Source organism: Zootoca vivipara, chromosome 5 (genome assembly GCF_965207765.1).
Source record: "Zootoca vivipara chromosome 5, rZooViv2.hap1.1, whole genome shotgun sequence".
Classification (NCBI taxonomy): Eukaryota; Metazoa; Chordata; class Lepidosauria; order Squamata; family Lacertidae; genus Zootoca; species Zootoca vivipara.
The window spans coordinates 58,206,655-58,228,145 of NC_142588.1; the positions used below are offsets into that span (position 1 = coordinate 58,206,655).

A 21,491-nucleotide genomic window follows, 5' to 3' on the forward strand; every position below is an offset into this window, starting at 1 on the left:
CTGTTTATTTCCTTGACATCTGATGGGAGGTTGTTCCACAGGGCAGGCGCAACTACTGAGAAGGCCCTCTGCACAGAATGTGGCTCAGGGCCGAAAAGGGTTCCCTATCACTGTCACCTTCCAGCCCTCCTTGAACTTTGATAGCTTTCAGTGATTTTGCATCAAGAAACCATTTTCTGGCCATGAGCCCCCACATTGACTGAATTGCCTCAGCCCTTCAGGAAACACGCACATCCCTTTCTCAAATGACTCTGCTCAACCACAGAGATACAGTTATTCAAAACCTACCTCAGCATTTCCTCATGATGTGTGAGGGACAGAATGGACTCTTAAGAGATGGCAACAAGAACAATAATTAAAAAAATTAAGACACATCTTATGTACAGTTAAGGGGTGCCAACTTGAATAAAATATTTTGGGGGCCCAGGTAAGTCATGCCCCACATAACTGATCACATGATGTGGTACACGCGCACTATTTGAATGGCAATTCCTATCAACTCTGAGGGGTCCGAAAACCCCACGATCCCTAGGAGTTGGCTCCTATGGTACAGTTTCTCTTATGACACCCCCCCCCCGGGGGGGGGAGGGAGAGGATACTAATAATTGATGAAAGAGGAGAGGATACTCATTCTTGATTATGCTGTCCTTCCTCTTAAACCGGCTAAGCAAGAGGTTCTTTGAAACAGCCAGTCTCGTCCCCCGACGGAAGCGCAGACCTTTGCAAGAGGAATACTTTCAGTTTCCTTTCTTCGAGAAAAAAAATTGACGGAGCAGCAGCTTTTCCTCATTCTCTCTTCTTTGACTTTTATCAGGCGACATCCTGAGGTCGAGCCCATCTGTTTGCTTCAACCTGGTGGTGCCCCTTCCTGTTGACAAAAAGGAGAAAGGTAAGTCAAGGGACAGGTTGGCCTCCTGCCATAAGGGAAAAGGAGCCTCGAAGGCTCTGGGCGTCGCCTTCCTCGGGTCACCATTTTGTATCTGACAGTAGCCGCCGTCTCTTGATTCCCACCGATCCGTTGTAAAACGAGTGTGCTGTGCCAAGTGCGCAAAAGCATCACTTGCTCCGGAGAGTCCTGGTTATCCCCTGCTCGTGGACATGGGGGTCCCCCGTCTCCTCGGAGGGCGCACGGATCCACTAGAACAGAACCCCCTTTATCTCTCTGTCCACGAGGCAGACAAGCGGCCCAGGGGAAACGCGCTTCTAGTCTGTGCTTGGCTCCCTCTCTCAAAAGAGCCACAGACTCCGGAGGCGCCTCTTATCGCAGCAAACAAATCCGAATCGACCGGGGAGAATCGAGCCTCCGCCTAAGCTTCGTGCAAGCAACTGGGGATGAGGGACGCCCAATAAACTCTTCTAAGGGCAAAACATCGTGAAGACACGCATGTTGCGGGCAAAATTTATCTGTCCGTCCGTCTACCCCCCCCCCGCCACTCCAATACGAAGGGGCAAAAAAGGGCACCGCGCATCTGAACCCCATTGCCTCTTCCTGCTCTTATTTCGAGGGCACAGCCTTCCCCCCCTCACTCTCTCTTCTCGCTTGTGACCCAGAGCTCACAAGCTCTTTCAAATCTTTAAAAACCCAGTTGTGCTCACTTTCCTCAAGCGATACAGTCGGTTCTTTCTCCCCTGGTAAGCAGTCTGAAAAAGTTAGCAAACTTTTTAGGAACACACCCTAAAACTTTTTATTCCATTTGGAATAAAAAGCTGAAAACTGCAGGGTGTGTTCATTTGCTGCCTCTGAGAGTACCAGAAGTTCGGCTGCTGCTGAAGTAGAAACACCCATAGATATCTTTGAAACTAATAAGGCACACCTGAAACAAAGTGAAGTGAATATTCCTGCACTCAGAATGTTCAGAAGAACTCAGGAGATAATTTTGAGTAAGGGGCTGGGGGGGGGGATTTTTGATACCTTTGTCAGAGCTACCAACTGAAACATCCAGCTTTTTATTACAGGTGTCTGGTCAAACACTAATTTTACTGGACTAAAGGGCTAGCTTCTGTTTGCTGTTGGCAATTCAGACTGCCAGCGCGTGCCCTCAATGGGCACAGACAGTTTTTAGCATCTCCAAGAACTGAGGGATCTGGTGGTGTGAGTAGAATGTTGGACAGCTAGTGGGGTGGAGTCAGGTTGAAACCCCGACTCAGACTTGAAGGCAATCTGGGGCCAGTCTCTTTAATATTGACCTTACCTACCTTGCAGGGTTGTTATATGGATAAAATTAATGGTGGTGGAGAGCCTGGTATGCTACCCTTTGCCAAGGGCGTACCCACCACGGGGCAAGTTAGGGCAGCTGCCCTACTCTAGAAGCAGGGCTGGTGGGCAGAGGCGGAGCAGGGAGCGCGGCGCGGTGGGCGGGAACGCTGAACTCGCGCTCCGCTGGGCTGGGCTCCGCCTCCGCCCACCAGCCCTGCTTCTAGGGAGGGGCACAGCCCGGCGGAGCGCGAGTTCGCCGTTCCCGCCCACTTTGTGGCCCCTCCCCTTCCGTGCCTTGGCCCCTCCCCTTGCCCCCCCTAGTTTTGATCATGGGTACGCCCATGCCCTTTGCCCCTTGCAGAAAGCGTGCAATTGAAATGAAACGAATGAGCTTTCATTCTTTCCGAACACTGTTCACCTCCACCCCTAGTTTATTTTTGACTCTTGCTAATCTAAGTTAAAATGAAGACATCCATGCTCCTAAATTCACATTGGAATCTCACTTCGGCTACAATTGGGTACTCAAAGTAAATATAGAAGGCTACCCATATAAGTATTAGTCACACAGAACACCTAAAGCTGAGTAGAAGAGGGAAGAGTAAAATAGCAGCACAATTCTGCAGCCTGATCTGAGGTTAAGTAAAGGTAAAGGGACCCCTGACCATTAGGTCCAGTCGTGACCGACTCTGGGGTTGCGGAGCTCATCTCGCGTTATTGGCCGAGGGAGCTGACGTACAGCTTCCAGGTCATGTTGCCAGCATGACCAAAGCCGCTTCTGGCGAACCAGAGCAGCATACGGAAACACTGTTTACCTTCCCGGTGTAGCGGTACCTATTTATCTACTTGCACTTTGACGTGCTTTCGAACTGCTAGGTTGGCAGGAGGGGGGAAAGAATTCCTATGCCCCACAAATAACCCAGAGATGCATTTTAATTAAAAGAACACATTCTACTCATGTAAACCACGCTGATTCCCCGACCGTCCACAGGATGGATTGAGAAGGCCATTGGGCCGGATCCAGCCCCCAGGCCTTAGTTTGCCTACCCATGTTCTAGAATGCTAGATAATGCTTAATTTCGCTTGTTTAAAAACCACATGATTTCCAATTTCTTTAAAACATAGTTTTGTGTTGTTTGTAGTATGTCTGCTCCAGGTACTTCTGCTCAAACTTTGGACTTGTTCAAAGCCCATAAAGTTGAGATTTCTGCTGCAATTAGCAAGTTATTTCCTTTTCTCCATGGCCTACGAGACAAGAAAATAATATCTGAAGAAGATTTTAAGGTGACTATTATATATAATTGATGCAATTATTTTCTAGTTAAATTTCTACTTTGTTGCTCAATTCAATTATTTTAAATAATTTTTAATGCATTGTCAATTTGCTGTTTTTTAATCCTATATAATAAAGTACAAGTTGTCCCTGCGTCCAAGTTGTCCCGTGTGTCCCTGGGTCACTGCGCATGGGCCCCAGGGACACAGGGATTGGACGGAGAGACAACGGCCAACCGCCGCTCCGCCAACCGCCGCTCCGAAGCCCAGTCTCATGCTGGAGGTGCGCGGTGAGGCGGCAGGGGAAAGAAGTGCTCCCCCCGGCAGCCTTGCCGTACACCGCCGGCATGGGACGGCGCTTCCTCGGCGAACACAAGCAGGCAGGCAGCCCGCCTGCTTGCCTTCCCCGAGGAAGCCGAAGCGGCAGCGGGCGCCGAGGGAAGCCGGCTTTGGCTTGGCGGCGGCGGGAAGAAGGGGAGGAATTCCTCCCCTTTTTCCCGCCACCGCCAAGCCAGTCCCTGAGCCGAAGTGCGGCGCGGCGGGGGCTTTTCGCCGTTTGCCTTCCCGGAGCGAAGGGGGAGGCAAACGGCGAAAAGCACCCGCCGCGCCGCACTTCGGCTCGGGGACTGGCTTGGCGTGCGTGGCGAGGTGGCGGGGGGGAGGAGAAGCGCTCCTCCCCCCCGCCACCTCGGCACGCAGCGCCGGCATAGGACGGAGTTTCGGGGAAGGTCTCCAAAGCCCCGTCTCATGCGGGAGGTGCGCGGCGAGGCGGCGGGGGCGGGGGAGAGAAGCGCTCCTCCCCCCCGCCGCCTCGGCATGCAGCGCCGGCATGGGACGGAGTTTCGGAGAAGGTCTCTGAAGCCCCGTCTCATGCGGGAGGTGCGCGGCGAGGCGGCGTGGGCGGGGGAGAGAAGCGCTCCTCCCCCCCCCCCGCCGCCTCGGCATGCAGCGCCGGCATGGGACGGAGTTTCGGAGAAGGTCTCTGAAGCCCCGTCTCATGCGGGAGGTGCGCGGCGGGGGGGGGGCGGGAGAAGTGCTTCTCTTCCCCCCCCCCCCGCCGCCTCGCCGCGCACCTCCCGCATGAGACGGGGCTTCGGAGACCTCCGAAGCTCCGTCCCATGCCGGCGCTGCACGAGAGCAGCGTTCTAGCGCCCGTTTTTAAACGGGATGAATTTCACTAGTTGATTATAATTTAGTAATGATTTATTGCTATTGTTGAGAGTGAATTTCTGTTTAATTATTATTTGTTGATATTTTGAGAGTTAATTTTATTGTGTCGTGTTTTATTCTAATTGATTATCACATATTCCTTTATTTGATATAAGATATTTATTTTAAGTCAAACCTTTATTATGACTTATTTGTTTTGCACCGGATTGTTATGTGTGTCCTTGTATATTTTGTTGTTTCTTTATATTGTAAACTGTCTTGTGTCTTCTTTGGTGATCGCTCGTAGCCGAGTTAGATTGCAATATAGAAAGACTCTATACAAATTAAAAGTTAAGTGAAATGAAATAGCAGCAGCCTGGATAGCTAAGTTGGTTAGAACATGGTGCTCATAACACCAAGATTGCAGGTTTGATCTCCATACAGGACAGTTGCATATTCATGCATTGGACTCGATCATCCTCAGGGTCCTTTCCAATGCTGAAATTCTACGATTCTATGATTCTACGATTCCTTCCACCTTGTGGCTTGTGGCCTAATGCCTTGAATCTTCCTCTGCCATTGGTAAAAGGCATAGGATAGGATGTTAGCTGTTCAGAGAGATGCAAGCTGTACAAAGGAGGATAAAATTACATTGACCATTTTTCCTTCCTTTGATTGTGCTGGGATGACTACCCAAATAATCTGCTGTTCGGTCTGGTGGGAAATGGGAAAGTTACTCTGTATTTTCAGTCTAAAAGATGTTTTGAAGACAGAGATTAAAAACCCTGTATTGTTTCTTTCTAGAATTGGGAAGATAAGGGAAAGGCAAATCCAAATGATATTCAAGAAGTGGTATACGATGTCCTTGAGAGCATTCAGAGCAATCTGCCAGCAATAAAGGAAATCTTCTGCAGCAGTAACCTGAAAGCATATGAAGACTTAAAGCCACTATATGAAATCCTAGGAAATGGTAAATTATCTTGTATTTGGGACTAAAGCTACCATTTGAGCCTTAAAGATATATAGCCAAAAAGAATCAAAAATTATTAGCATTTGAGAAATGGTATAGTCAGTGTCTGAGCCCTAAAGCCTTCTTCAAGTCTTTCCCCAGCCATGCATTCACTTGGTGTCAGTCCTCTGCCCATAGCTGCCAAGATTTCCCTTTTCTCGCGAGGAAGCCTATTCAGCATAAGGGAAAATCCCTTTAAAAAAGGGATAACTTGGCAGCTATGCCTCTACCTGCCACCACAAATGACATTTAAAAATACTTGTGCATTAATTAATGTATTGAAAATTATTGATAGACTGATATTTGTTGTGAAATATAACAATGTAGTATACAAAATAAAACCAGTGCACTAAAATAACGATAAAACATAAATGAGAATATTCAAAGTTCAGTATGTTGGTCCTAAGGATCATTGCCCAGGAGTGCCTATGCAAATAGGTATGTTTTCACCAGCAGGCAGAGCAGCTGGACTATAGGTAGCCGCCGTCTTGGCACTTGGCACCCCCACCCCTGTGACTCCCAAGCCGCGCCGAGCGGACTTTTTACCGGGAGACTGGAGGCTCGGCTTGGGAGTCGCAGGGCAGGCACGCCGCACCGAGCGGGCTTTCTACCTGGAGCTTGGCGCTGGAGGCACGTGGCTTTGGAGTCGCCGGGGGCGGTGATACCCTGCTACGTAACACGCATGCGTCGTTATGTGGCAGGGTATCGCCGCCCCCCTGTGTCTCCAAAGCCACTCGCCTCCAGCGCCAAACTTCAGGTAAAAAGCCGCACCGAGTGGGCTTTCTACCTGGAGCTTGGCGCTGGAGGCGCGCGACTTTGGAGGCATGAAGGGGCGGCGATAACCTGCCATATAACAACGCATGCATTGTTACGTAGCGACGCCGCACCCCCCACCCCCCGGGTGCATGGCAATTTGTCGCCCTGGGTGTCATGGCACCTCGCTACGCCGCTGAACACCAGTCTTGAAAGACCTACATAGGCTCCCAGTATGTTTCCAAGCACAATTCAAAGTGTTGGTGCTGACCTTTAAAGCCCTAAACAGCCTTGGTCCAGTATACCTGAAGGAGCGTCCTATCCCCCTATCTTTCTGCCTGGACACTGAGATCCAGTGCCGAGGGCCTTCTGGTGGTTCCCTCACTGCGAGAAGCCATGTTACAGGGAACCAGGCAGAGGACCTTCTCAGCATAGCTGCCAAGTTTTCCCTTTTCTCACGAGGAAGCCTATTCAGCATACAGGAATTTCCCTTAAAAAAAGGGAGAACTTGGCAGCTATGCTTCTCAGTAGTGGCACCCGCCCTGTGAAACACCCTCCCACCAGATGTCAAAGAGAAAAACATCTATCAGACTTTTAGAAGACATCTGAAGGCAGCCCTGTTTAGGGAGGCTTTTAATGTTTGACAGACTATTGTATTTTAATATTTTGTTGGAAGCTGCCTAGAGTGGCTGGGGAAACCCAGCCAGATGGGTGGAGTATAAATAAGAAATTAGGTGCCCCTTCTGTCTGCAAGGGGAGGTCATTCTGTAATGTGGGGGGCACAGTAAAGAAGGTCCTTCTCTGGGCCCCCATAAGATGCACATTTCCTGGATGCAGTATGACGAGTAGGTCCTCCTTGGAGTTGCCGTAAGAAATGTGCCCACTAGACACATCATGATTAGAAAAGCCTGCAGAGATGACAGCGAGCAGGTTGCCTTAAGATGGCTGTCATTTGTCGGGAGCCCAAAATATGGGAACTGTAGCCTTTGACATCTGTTTCTTCACTTCATCTTGGAAAAGGGACACAACAGCAAAATCTAGATTCCCAGGACAGGACACTGCGGGTAACCTGTGGAACAGCAGGAGTTCCCCAGAGGAAAAATGAGGTAAACAAAATTATGTACACTTTTACCATTGTTCAAGAATAGCAATTTTAAGGTTAGCAGCAGAACGTCCCAGCAGAATGAAATATTCTCCTACTGGATTTTAAACAAATATAAATAGAAAGGTGTCAGTAATATGTCTCATTTCCACCATCTAATTCAGATTATGTTTTGGGATTCTGTTTGTGCCTTAGAGCAAACCTAATACAGTACAGTGGTACCTCTGGTTACGAACTTAATTCGTTCTGGAGGTCCGTTCTTAACCTGAAACTCTTCTTAACCTGAAGCACCACTTTAGCTAATGGGGCCTCCCGCTGCCGCCGCACCGCCAGAACACGATTTCTCTTCTCATCCTGAAGCAAAGTTCTTAACCCGAGGTACTATTTCTGGGTTGGTGAAGTCTGTAACCTGAAGCATTTGTAACCTGAAGTGTTTGTAACCCGGGGTACCACTGTAAATGTGTTGTTTATTTCAGGACGGCAAGCTACCTGAGCCAGCACGAGCTCCGCTGGAGAAAAATAAGGTAAACAAATTATGAACACTTTTACCATTGTTCAAGCATAGCAACTTTAAGGTTAGCAGCAGAATGTCCCAGCTGAATGAAATATTCTCCTACTAGATTTGAAACATATATCCGTAGTAAGGTGTCTAATTTCTTATGAGTTCATTCCCTAAATTCAGGTGATGTTTTGGGATTCTGATTATGCCTCAGAGTAAACCTAATAATTGTGATGTTTATTTCAGAGGGGACTCAGAGGCGTCTTTCCCATAGGGCTTAGTGGTTTGTTGCACCAGGGTGCTGGCCTCTCAGGGGCACCCCAGCAAGTAGGGGAGCTGCGCGGATCCCCGCAGAGACTTGGGATGGAAGCTGCGCCCAGCCAACCATATGGCTGGTGGGCGTGCAGCTTCCCTCTCAAGCCTCTGCGGGGATCACTCTCCTCCTGAGGAGACTTGGGAGGGGTGCAACTTCACTCCCAAGCCTCTGTGGGCTCCTTTAGGTTTGTTCCCTAAATAGTGTTTGCACTGCTGCAAATCCCAGGTTTTCCTAAACATGGTGATGACTTCCTCTTGTTTCCCAGTGTCCATGTTTTGGCACTCACTACCTGAGTTCGCTCTCCCTGCTCTCCCTCAGGAGATATGGGAGCCATCAAGGTCAAGCCTATGGTAGCAGTCCAAAAATGTTGAGGGAAGTTTTGATCAAGAAAATGCAGAATAAAAAAAGGTAAAGGTACCCCTGATCGTTAGGTCCAGTCAAGGATGACTCTGGGGTTGCACGCTTATCTCGCTTTATACGCCAAAGAAGCTGGCATTTGTCCGCAGACAGATTCTGGGTCATGTGGCCAGCAAGACTAAGCCGCTTCTGGCGAACCAGAGCAGCGCACAGAAACGCTGTTTACCTTTGCGCCGGAGTGGTACCTATTTCTCTACTTGCACTTTGACGTGCTATTGAACTGCTAGTTGGGCAGGAAAATGCAGAATACCCTGATATAATAAGCTCAGCTCCACATATGCAACTTATAAAAGGAATAAAACAAAAACAAAAACAGGATATAGAGGAATTATCTTTATTCAGAAGCTGAAAAGTCAAGTCAGGACCAGTGAGTAATTTTACAAGGGAACAGGGCCATCTTTACCCGGTGGTTCTGTGAGCTGAGAGGGTTAATAGCTCAGCAATCGTCCTGGATCACGGGGCCTGTACTCACATAAACAGGAAGTAAACAGGAAGTACCTGTGTGACTGTTGTTTCTGTTATATGAGACTGTATGTTTGTATCCTGTCTGTTTCGTGTCGCAGCTTCAGCTGAGATGGAGATGAACTTACCCGGCTGAGCTGCCCTAAGCAATAAATCTTCTTTGTTTTAACGAACAAGGGAGTTGAGTGAGTTATTTCACAGGCACAGAAAGTCGGGTAAAGTTTTCGCTGCTACGGAATGTGATCTGAACTTGGGTGTAAAAGTTTCTGGGTTTTTTAGAAACAGAGGCTTGACATTTGTGACGGAGTGTACTGGGCGAGTATTTTTGCTACGTCTGCAACGCAGCTGAGAATTTGTTCGTAGGCAGATAGATTTCTCTGCTATCTTTCTGTCTCACAAAGCTGTGTTATCAATAATTAGCCAAATACGGGCTATTATCTCAATAGGTTCAAGTGGTTCATGGCACCCGGCTGCCGCATTCTTAGGGGCGCAGGTTGCCCGCCATAGCTGCCAAGTTATCCCTTTTTTTAAGGGATTTTCCCTTATGCTGAATAGGCTTCCTCGCGAGAAAAGGGAAAACTTGGCAGCTATGTTGCCCGCTGCTGAAGCTGCCGCATTCCCCAGCTGCAGGGAGGGACATGAGCCGAGCAAGCAAAGCTCTTTTGCTCGTCTCTCTCTCCAAGCTGTGCGCTCGCCCCAGCCTCAAAACCCGGTCTGGAACAAAGCTGTCAACCCTCCCCCCCCTTTTTTGCGGGAAACTCCTTTATTCCAAGCCACAGCATTCAACCTTCCCTTTTTTTGCTGGAAATTCCCTTATTCCAGCACCCTTTCCGCTGCTATCCTGGATTGTTAGATATACCGTAGACTGTCCCCGGGACAGGTGAGGCTGCTGATCCCTTATTTTCAAATCTGAAAGTTGACAGCTATGGTCTGGAATTGCCATCCCGCGCTCGCCCCAGCCTCAAAACCCGGACTGGAATCACCTTCCCACTGCATAGGCAGCCGCCGGCGGGGAGCTGCTGCTGCCAGGGGCATCGCAATGTGGGGCCGTGGGAAGCAGTATCATCCAAAAGGGGGGCAACAAAATCCCAATTTGTTTTTCTATAAAAAGAATCTCCATGTATCTGACTGTTGCAGAGGCGCTAGGACCCTGACTGTCTGCTTTTCGTTGCTGCGTTCGCACTCCCTTGGCTGAATTTGCAGTGCTTGCTTTCGTCCTTGCCCCTGTTCCGCTCTTCCAGGCGCCACAAGCCTCCCTTAAAAAAGCTCAACCAGTCCCTGCTTAACTGTTTCCTGCCTCGCTTTAAATCCTTTCTCATGTGGAAAGACACCTTTGGGAAGCGATTTTGCCCTTTCGGCTCCTTTCCTTGTTGGAAGGGACCCTGTTGAGGATCATCTAGTCCAAACCTCTGCAATGCAGGAATATGCAGCTGTCCCATCCTTTTTATATTTGCTCTCAGCCCTTATTTGCTCTCCTCCTGCTATGTAAATTTACATATATCCCCCTCCCCCCCCCTCTCTCACAGGGTAGCCTCAGATGCTAGTCCTACTCAGAATGGACTAACTCAGGCATCCCCAGACTTTGGCTCTCCAGATGTTTTGGACTACAATTCCCATCATCCCTGACCACTGGTCCTGTTAGCTAGGGATCATGAGAGTTGTAGGCCAAAACATCTGAAGGGGATGCCTGGACTAACTGAAATGAATTAAAAATCCAAATGTTAAGTTCAAAGGGTCTGCCCTAAGTAGGATTTAGTTGGATGTAGCCTATAATTATGACTGAAGCATCTTACCCAAAAAGATAGGCAGAAACCAGTTTTTCTGAGTGCATTATTCTCAGGGTGGGGGGGGGGACTCATTTATTTATAATTGCTTAATCATATGGGGGGATGCAGGTGGCGCTGTGGGTTAAACCACAGAGCCTAGGGCTTGCCGATCAGAAGGTCTCCTGCCAACCTAGCAGTTCGAAAGCATGCAGTGCAAGTAGATAAATAGGTATCGCTCCAGCAGGAAGGTAAACCGCATTTCCGTGCGCTGCTCTGGTTTTGCCATAAGCGGCTTAGCCATGCTGTACACCAGCTCCCTCGGCCAGTAAAGCGAGATGAGCGCCACAACCCCAGAGTCGTCCGCGACTGGTCTTAACTGTCAGGGATCCCTTTACTTTAATCATATGGGACTAAATTGCGTTATGTTGTAAGGGCCTTTTACAAAATCTTAGAATTGTAAAGTTCAAAGGGACCCCAATGGTCATCTAGTCCAACCCACTGCAATGCAGGAATTTCAACTAAAGCATCCATGACAGCATCCAACCTCTTATGACAAACTTCCAAGGAAGGAAAGTGCAAAACCTCCCAAGGGAATCTGTTGCACTGTTGAAGGGCTCTTGCTGTCAGAAAAGTTCTTCCTGATGTTTCGTCGGAATCGCCTTTCATGTAACTTGAAGCCATTGTTTTGTGTCCTACCCTCCAGAGTGGGAGAAAACAAGCTTGTTCCATCTTCCATGTGACAGCCCTTCAAATATTTGAAGATGGCTGTCATATCTCCTCTCAGACCCCTCGTTTCCAAGCTAAACATACTTAGCTACTTCAAGCACTCCTCATAAGGCTTGGTTTTCAGACCCTTGATCATCCTAGTTGCCCTCCTCGGGACACGTTCCAGCTTGTCAATGTCCTCCTTAAATTGTGGTGCCCAGAACTGGACACAGTATTCCAGGTGTGGTCTGACTAAGGCAGAGTAGAGTGGTATTTGATCTAGAGCAGGCATAGGCAACCTTGGCTCTCCAGATGTTTTGGAACTACAACTCCCATGATCCCCGACCACTGGCCCTGTTAGCTAGGGATCATGGGAGTTGTAGTTCCAAAACATCTGGAGAGCCAAGGTTGCCTATGCCTGATCTAGATACTAGACTTCTGTTGATGCAGCCTAGAATAGCATTAGCTTTTTTTGCTGCAGCATCACATTGTTGACTCATATTGTGGTCTACTAAGCAGCGACCATTTTTGATAAGGGCTGTCACAGGCTATTTAGGAGTCTTAATTGTCAGCTTCCTTTCTTTCAAATTAAACGCTGTGTTAGTTCATTTCGGATCTTGAGCTTTTAGCGAGGTTTAAAAAAATATTCTGCCTTGTTGCTGCACTGGATTGTTCTGCAACTCAATTTATTAGATTGCTTGCTTGCATAACGGCAAAGGAATCAATTTTAGCCTGCCAATGTTTTTTTCTTTTCCTAAGCTGGCGTGGTGCCAGCTCTCTAAAAAAAAAAAAAGGTTGACAACCCTGGGCAACCTTGGGGGGGGGGGGTGTCGGGCAGATCTTTGCACCCTGGTGCTGCATATGCTTAACACCCTCTTTGCTTTCCTTATGGTCCAATAAATGTTACCTGCGTTGGCTTCCTGCTCTTCAAGCTGTCACATAAGTAATAAACCAAGAAAATAGGAAGATGCTGAGTATATATCATGTAATAAACTGAATATATTTAAAGAAAACTACCAGAGGTTATTTGTTGCATCAAAAATAACAAAATCTTGTTTTAAAAAATCCTCTTCTGCACACCATTGTTTATTTTGATAATGATGATGTGTCTGCCAGCTGAATATCCTTTGTTAAAATATTTTAAAATCACATTTCAGGGCTTTTGCCCTCACGAGATGGTGTACAAGAAACATCACATATTAAAACTCCCCCCCCCCATGCATTTTGAATAATTTATTTTTTACAGTGACTGTTTTTTCCTCTTCAGCCTGAAGAATGTATTGTGTGTAAGAAAGAAGATTCACTGATACACTGCAGTTCATGCCCCAGATGCTTTCATGATGATTGCCATATTCCGAAAATATCTGCTAAGAAAAGGTACCAGTAGTTTCTCCACCTCAATTTCTGTATTAAGGTGACCTATGAATAGTCAGGAAACCCCTGTATTAACAACATCAATATATTACAACTATAGCACCTGCTACATTTGCAAAGTCACACAACATGAATTGTAGCCCATGACTCAGGCTAAAACTGCCTTAAACTATTTGAAGCCCAACAATAACTTGCCAAGCTCTAGACATCTCAACTGTGGACATCTGAATTAATGTTGGCAGCAGTGTGGTTTGCATTTCATGCCAAATTTCATATTATTCTCATGTTGAGTTAAGGTGCAAGTCTGTATAAGGAAAGCTGCACAGATTAAAACATCTTGTAACAGGTTAATGAATATTAGCGAAGGTAAACAAAACTATAACAGTAGTTTTCAGTAATATTTTATAGCCAACAGAGTAGCATTACTTTCTTTGATAGAACACCTAGTTCCCATTGGTGCTTATTATTGATTATTCTGACTAACCAGGGCTGGCCCACCTATGTGGCAAGGGGAGGCAATTCCCAGGGGGCCAAGCTGCCTTTGCCTCCCCCAATAAAATATGAGGAGCTGGGCACCCCAAAAGTTGATGGGCATTGCCATTCAAATAGGGTGTGTGCACTGCATCATGTGTTCGCTTATGCAGGGTGGGGCTCACCTCCCCCCTATTTTATTCAAGTTGGCACCCTAGGCAGCAAGATCCACAGGGGCGGAAGATCTGGCTTCAAAGGAATGCTCCTTGAAGGCTGGTTATTATGTCCCCACGGCAGCCTACCCTGTGCCACCTCCACAGCAGCCTCCTAGCAAATAGGAGATGCTGCTACTCCTCTCACTCCTAGGGAGCTTCTCGGCCTTTTGGCTAAGATCAAGTGTAGGGAGAAAATCGCAGGGTCTGCCCTCTGGGGTCTCCTGGGATCTGCACCCACCTGCCATGAGTCAGAGTGAGCCCCTTCACCCCTGCCCTATGACAGCCTTTGATTTCCACTTCAACCATCAGGTAAGATTTATTTCCTTCGAATCACATTTCAACCATCAGATAAGGTTGATTTTATTCCCTCCTAGTTCCCAATGTAAAAACTCACTCACCCCTCAGGTGCCAAGATGCATTGGCCTGGCCCTGTGTCTAAGCCCTTTTCTTCTTCTTGGTTCTGATGCTTATTCAGCCAAGGATCTGTCATCCCAGGGATGTCCAACAGGTCGATCGACTGTTCGATCCCTGGGAGGCTGCAGTTGATCACTGTGTGGGCTCCTTTTGCTTTGCTTTTGTCTAAAAGCACCCAACCTGCCCCCTCTTCCCTCCCTGCATTCTGTGGAACTGAAACAAAGAATGGAGTCTTTGCAGCGATATTTTGGTGAGCGAGTAATCGCCATACCCTCTGTAAAATAAGTTGAACAACTTTGACATGAACCCCACTAAAATGTGTCATTCCCCCCCCCTCCTGTCCTCTAAAAAAAGCTCAAGAACTTTGAGTAGGTCGCAGTCTCCTGGAGGTTGGCCACCCCTGTGTTATCCTATTCTTTTCTGAAAGCATTGTTTGTTTAATGTATGGCAAACTTGCAGAATTAATCATAAAAAATAATAATCAACAACTACCAGTGTGGCAGTATTTTATGCAAATTGCATTCAATGGCATTATCACACTTTGTTCTGCTTTTCAGAAATACCGGTAAGTGGAAATGTACCTTTTGCCAACACGAAGATCTAGCCCGTGACCGTCCCCGTAATAAGGACCAGGTTCTGAAATTGAATATGCGTGGCAAGAGAATTGTGGTGAGCTACATCAACCTTTTTCTATTTCAGTTAAATGACAGGCAACATAGCAAAATTAGGGCTGTGACATTAATTGCTTAAAAATCTGGGATGATCAAAATTTTGTTTCCCTTTCCTTAAGCCTTACAGGAAATCTCTGTTCCTGTAAGCTATCAAATCTAACTCAAGGTGTTAGCACTAGCGTAAAAGCCCTAAATGGCTTAGGACCCAAATACCTAAACGACTGTTTGTCAGGGTTTATGGGTTCAGAGTCAATCCAAGTCCCCTAACAGGTATGCTGCTATAACCCCTGTCTTACAGAGGATGCCTGTGGCTCACTGAGCCCTTATGAGATTCCAGAAAGTAACAGCTAAATCACCACTTTCTGCTGCCTGAAGCTTCCAGCAAAATGAAACACTTACACCAGAGGTTTTCAACCTTTTTGGGTCCATGGCTCCCTTGGCCAACTTCATTCTTTCTGTGACACCCCTGTGGGGGTCAGTAGCCCAGTTATGTCACCCCTTGCCTGCAGAGCTGGCAGCCTCTCACCCCTTTTTGAACACCCTCCCCTGTGGAGGAGTCCCTCAGCCTCCTCTCCTGTTCTGAATCCTTGGGAGTCCTCCAGGCAGTCACTGCTGCCACCCCTGGTCTCTGAGCTGCCCCCCTGCCCCAAAGAGAGGTGCCTCCTCACCCTGCCCCACAGGGGCCTTGGGAAATACCCCCTAGCCAGCCCCAAAGGCACCATTTGCCTGAGGAGCTTGTAGCCAGGGCTGCTGCAACAAACAGCCGTGCAAGCCTTTGGGAGGCAAAGACACAAGAGGGCAACAGAGGAGGGAGGGAGGGAAGAAAAGAGGGACAGAGGCCAGTGTTTCCCGCAGCACCCTTGACCATCATTCAAGGCACCCCAGGGTGCCATGGCACATTGACTGAAAATCACTGACTTACACAAAAGCCAGAGGTGACTAAAGAGATCTGAGATACTGGGTTTAGACCAAGGCATGGCTCCAAATCAACACACAAAAGTATAGGATATTTATTTAAGATTACTAAAAGAGCAGCAATATGGACCAACATCGCTAGCTTTGCTTATCAAAGTTATTGTTACTACTCTATTAAAAAACAAATAAGAGGGTCTTGGAAATCCTGGTTTTAGCACCATCATGAAATAGTTGGCCTTGTGCTCTTTCAGTGTTGATATTATTGCTTTTGCCAAAGTTCTAAAGAAAAACATGCATCAGAATAAAATTAAATTCAAATTTTATGTTAAATTTTGTTTTGTACATATGCAGATTTAATCAATGAACTAAGCACGTAAAGCTTGATGATTAATTACAATTTCTTAATTGATAACTAAAATCTCATTACCAAGGAAACATTATCTTGGTTGTGATATGGTGAAACTCGGAAAATTAGAATATCATCGAAAAGTGCATTTATTTCAGTAATGCAACTTAAAAGGTGAAACCAATTTATGAGATAGATGCATGGCATGCAAAACAAGATATGTCAAGCCTTTATTTGTTGTAATTGTAATTATTTGTCGTTAGGTGGGTCAATTATAAATGGAATGTAATTAATGAAATGTAATAGGGATGTAATAGAAATGTAATAGGGAGGCAGTGGAAGACAGGAGTGCCTGCCGTGCTATGGTTCATGGGGTCATGAAGAGTCGGACGTGATTAAACGACTAAACAGCAACAGCAACAACAACAACAATGTTTATTTTTGTATTATTGTAACTATTTGTTTTATTACTGTGGAATTTCCAAAAGAAAGCATTTATAAAAAGTAAAATAAAAATAAATAATAATAAGTTGCATTACTGAAATAAATGCACTTTTCGACGATATTCTAATTTTCCGAGTTTCACCTGTATATTAAGGATACTTCTTTGAATACAAATTTCATTGAAATTACTCAGAGTTGTTTCCAAGTAAATATAACAAATGCATATTTATTGGCATGAGATCCTTATTTTATTTGAGACTCCTTAAATATCAGTTTCTTTTGTTTTATAGAAATGTGACTTACTGCTTTTGTGGATCTGGTGTAAGCCCAAGAGTTGTCATTTTGTTGACAATCCAGCTACAGTAAGTCTTGTTGATTGCAATATTTGGGACACTGATGCAGAAATGGTTCTTTAAAATGTTACAAGTGCTTGAGTTGAAATTGCAGAAAATTCTACAAATATTCTTTTCTGATGTGCCGATTTAACAGATACAAAATTATAATGCCATCGTAAAGAGACCCATGTGGCTCAAGCGGATAGCAGGGAAGTTACATAAAAGAAAAGAAAAGTACGATACAGTGGGAGCTTTCAAAAAAGATATGCACCTGATGTTCAATAATTTCCAGAAGTTTTATAAGGTGAGCTCCAGTCTCTTTTCCCTACAGTTCCCTGCATTTTAAAGATGCAGGAGTGGGTGGAGGAGGTATAGTTATATTTCCATTCTAATTGAAATTAAAAACAAAATCATCAGGGTGGGGAAAAGCCAAAGGTGATTTAGTCCATTTCCCATTTCTTCCTCCCTCACACATGCTCACAACCTCTCTCACAATGATCACAGTGTCTCATAGTCCGCAATCCTCATGCATTTCCCAAGAATCCCACCTGGAACCCCTTTTGTCTTTGAAAGCTTGGTGAATGTCTGTGGTTATTACAGTAAAAGTAACTTGTAACTTGTGTGCATTAAGCTCCATACGCTTGGCAACAAATAATACAAAGAAATTAATAGGAGGTGGGCATCTGGGGGGGAAAGACTTTGGTAATCCCACCTGTCATTGAACCCAATGTGTTTTGAGTATGCACAATTTTGGCTTATGCTCTATCCTCAGAATGTAACCCCGGTGTAAATTGAGAGTTGTCTGTATAAATAACTGAGAATCTACTATTTCATTGCACTGCTGCATAAATTGCTAACAACCTGAATTGTCTAGTAGAGCAGGACAGCAGAAATATTTAAATAAACAGCTTCCCTTGATGTAAATGTTTTGAAGCAAAATGATAAAATTTAAACAAATAAAGCAACAGGCTCCACACATATCAAAGTAAACATTTAATTTTTTTTTCTAGGACAATAATGACAGGGTGAAAGATGGAAAAGAACTGAAATTTGAGTTTGAAAAGAAGTTTCGGGAAGTGTTTTCTATTCTGTAACCAATTTCTTAAATGTGAGCCAGTTTCTCAGCTAACCAGTTTTCCATGCATTATGTAAAAATTGGATATCTGTATAAGTAATACTTAATGACAAATTTTAAAAATGTTGCTTTATATATGTATAACTTCATTTTTATTACTCGGGAGGATACATAATGCTACCTGCAGTCTTTAGGATTTAGAAATTGAATTGCCATGGGGATTTTAGGTGGGTTTGCAGGAAGTACCGTACTGGGAAAATTTATTCTACGTGCTCAAGTTATTTGGCTAAAGAGTCAGATTTATATCATGGCCATAGCAATGGTTTCTTCTATTTCCTTAGCTTAATCCAGGGCTTTTCCCCCCTTAAAAATGTTTAGGGGTACTCTCATTTTCCTACTCATATTGTAATACTGCCTCTCAATGAGGCCAAACTTAGATTTGCAACTTAGATATGCATACCCCTGTGTCCCCCCAGAAAAAGCACTCGCTTAATCCCACCCTCTCCCCACAACCAAAAGCAGGTCCAGAGGTTCCAGCTGTTGCAAAACATTGCAGCTAGATTGTTGAGGGGAACAGATTTTTTTCCTTTTAGTTTTTATTTTATTTTCCAGAGATATACACTATTCAATTAGAAATAAAAATACAAAATAATAACTAAAGAACAAACAAAAATAATATACCCTGTGGCCTCCCTCCCCCAATACTCATCATCTCTTAATCTTTAAATTCTTATTAACATTGCGTCTTTTGCTCTTCCTTAATATCCTTAATATATTACTTTTTTCTAGTTCTACTTTACAAACTTGGCCTTTACATATCAACATATTATCCTTAGAACAGTGTTTTTTAATGTAATCCTCAAAGCATTGCCATTCTGACCTTAATTTCTGGTTAGTCTGATGTCTTATAGTTGCTGTTAACTTTGCCAACTCTATAAATTCACTTAATTAACATTCCCAATCTTCCTTTGTGGGGATAATATTTCCTTTCCAGTTCCTTGCAAGTAATAGTCTAGCTGCGGCTGTAGCATATGAGAATAATCTTTTCTTGTTTTGTGGGATATCCTTTCCTAAAATATGCAATAGGTATACTTCTGGTTTTTTCTCTATAGAAGTTTTAAACATCTTTTTTAACTCTTCATGAATACATCCCCAGAATCTTTTAACTTTTTCACAGTTCCACCATACATGGATCATAGTCCCCTCCATCTCCTCACACTTCCAGGAGATTAGATTTTAACATATATATTTTGGCAAGTTTGGAGGGCGTCATATTATCTCCCCCACATAACTCCAGTGCTCAAAAGTCTGCAGTGACTGTCCATATGCTAGCAGGCCAGGATCAATATTCTTATAATGCAGGCATCCCCCCCCTCGACTTATGTGTGTGCCACTCACACATGACCTTGTACATGTGTGGTGCTGGGAAATAAATAAATAAATGGAATCATGCCAGGACAGGATGGGAGAGAGCTGGAGAGTCCTCGTGGCTCACCAGGAGACTCTCCCAAAAGCCTGAAGAGGACATAAGTGAAGGTGGAGGAAGTCCCAAAGAGTCCTGAGATGCAGTGGAGCTTTGTTTAGGCTACCTAACAGCAGCTGCCTCCAGCCTCCAGCCTATCCTCCAGTCTCCAGCCAGTCCCAACTCTAGTTGAAGAGAGAGGGAGGGAGGGAGGGAGGGAAATAGACTCAACAACTTTCGGCTCAACAATTTTGGGTTTCCTTTAAAAAAACCTCAACAACTTTAGGGGTGTCCGGATTTTTACTACTTGAAATAATGGCAGCCCTAACTTATGTGCACGAGGGCCCAGAACATAACACCCACGTAAGTGGTGTGCAACCTAAAATTTACAAGGCCCATAACAATTTGGGTTCAGGATACCTCGAGGACCAACTAATCCCTTATATCTCTGCCTGATCAGCGTGGTCTTCAGAAGTCACTGTTAATGGCATGGCTCAGATGCATGGCTTGCTAGGAGATGTGCATTTTTTATTTTGGGTCCAATTTTATGGAACTCCCTTTCAGTTGAGGTCAGACAACCTCCCCTCTCTTGAACGTCCAGCACATACTGCATTTCTAAAAGGCACCCGCCCTGTGGAACACCCTCCCACCAGATGTCAAAAAGAAAAAACAACTACCAGACTTTTAGAGGACATCTGAAGGCAACTTTTAATCTTTAAGAAATTAATGTATTTTAATATTTCTGTTGGAAGCCGCCCAGAGTGGCTGGGGAAACCCAGCCAGATGGGCGGGGTATAAATAATATATTATTATTATTATTATTATTATTATTATTATTCTAAAAAAAATCCAGTGGGTGTATCAATGTATGTGAAACTAAGTAAGAGAGTTAGGACAGCAGACAGGGAGAGACAGGGAGAGAGACTTAGTGACAGAGCTAAGGCAGAAGTTAAGGGAACAGCTATCAGAAAGAGATTCAGCACAGAAAGTATAGAGAGAGCAGGAGGGTCAGAGACTTAGGAATTAAAGTTTGCTTAAATAAATGTGTTTTTTTTTTGCTTTGTTTTATAGTACCTCTGTCTGATCCTTAGTGATAATTAACACCACTTGAAACAGTGGGCATTTTAACTGAAGTTTCAATTATAATTTCAATTGATTTTTATTTTTTGTACTGCATCTTTGTAAACTACTTGGAGACTATTGTAGTTAAGCATATGTAAATTCTTGAAATAAATAAATTTATGCTATTTGGACAAACTTTATTTTATATGCATCTAATATCAATATGCAAAAACACCTATTGATTAGTGCCTCAGAAATATGAAAAGGTTAAAGGTGATATGGGTGATGCATTTATTTTATGTCTCTTGCACCAAGTGATAATTACTATTTTTTCCCTTTCATTTCCCGTATATAATGCCCCTAGGAGTCCTACAGTGGGGGGGGGGAGAGATGTCAATAAAACATTTAAAAATGAATTATGCATTTCTACAATTCGAAGTAACAATGATGATAACATGGACATTTTACAATAAGTGAACTAGCAAATTCACAAGCTACGAATTCCAAAGTACTTTCATGGAATGGAATGGAAATCCTTCCAATTAAGTTGCCTAAAATCTGTAGCCACTGCTGAATTCTTGAAAGCATCCTCCCTGCAAAAATTAATTGTAGGATAAACTGTACAAATGATCATTCTGAATACCAAATAATGAACTGATTTGATCTGTGCCAGACCCGAATTTGGTAGACAAAGCTCTGTGCAAACTAAATCACATAAATATGGAGCAATCTGTTGTGATCCAGATCTCTACTTTCCAATCCAGAGCTAGAATCTCACCCAACACTCTTCAAACACAAACACAAACACAAACACAATGGGCTGCGGTGGTGGTGGTGGGAGATACAGCTGCTTTCTCTGCCTATTAGTGGGTGGGTGGGTGGGTGTTTTCCCATAAGTCCTGGGAGTATGTGGTGGTACACAATCCAGGGACAAATTGTATGATGTCAAAAACTTTGGTCAGTGTTACATGAGGAAAGGTGAAGTTGGTCTTTGAATGCAAGTAAATGCTTTTGAATTATGGTGCTGGAGGAGACTCTTGAGAGTCCCATGGACTGCAAGAAG

At 44.8% G+C, this 21,491-nt stretch overlaps 1 protein-coding gene across 1 annotated transcript; it reads left to right on the forward strand.

Annotated features, from left to right (window-relative positions):
* The first annotated feature begins 664 nt into the window (after window positions 1-664).
* LOC118093627 (nuclear body protein SP140-like protein) lies at window positions 665-20,613 on the forward strand. Its single transcript, XM_035133131.3, has 10 exons — window positions 665-889; window positions 3,337-3,478; window positions 5,420-5,585; window positions 7,398-7,483; window positions 7,956-8,003; window positions 12,912-13,021; window positions 14,676-14,787; window positions 16,785-16,856; window positions 16,984-17,133; window positions 17,840-20,613. Exons 2-10 carry the CDS (start codon window positions 3,338-3,340, stop codon window positions 17,921-17,923), a joined length of 969 nt encoding a protein of 322 aa, XP_034989022.3. The 5' UTR covers window positions 665-889; window position 3,337; the 3' UTR covers window positions 17,924-20,613.
* The last annotated feature ends 878 nt before the right edge of the window (window positions 20,614-21,491 follow it).

Bases quoted from the DNA above. Each gene is read 5' to 3' on its own strand.
- LOC118093627 (XM_035133131.3), top strand. From the start codon at position 3,338: ATGTCTGCTCCAGGTACTTCTGCTCAAACTTTGGACTTGTTCAAAGCC. The intron at 8,004-12,911 runs GTAAACAAATTA...TTTCCTCTTCAG, and splicing joins CTCCGCTGGAGAAAAATAAG to CCTGAAGAATGTATTGTGTG. The intron at 17,134-17,839 runs GTGAGCTCCAGT...TTTTTTTTCTAG, and splicing joins ATTTCCAGAAGTTTTATAAG to GACAATAATGACAGGGTGAA.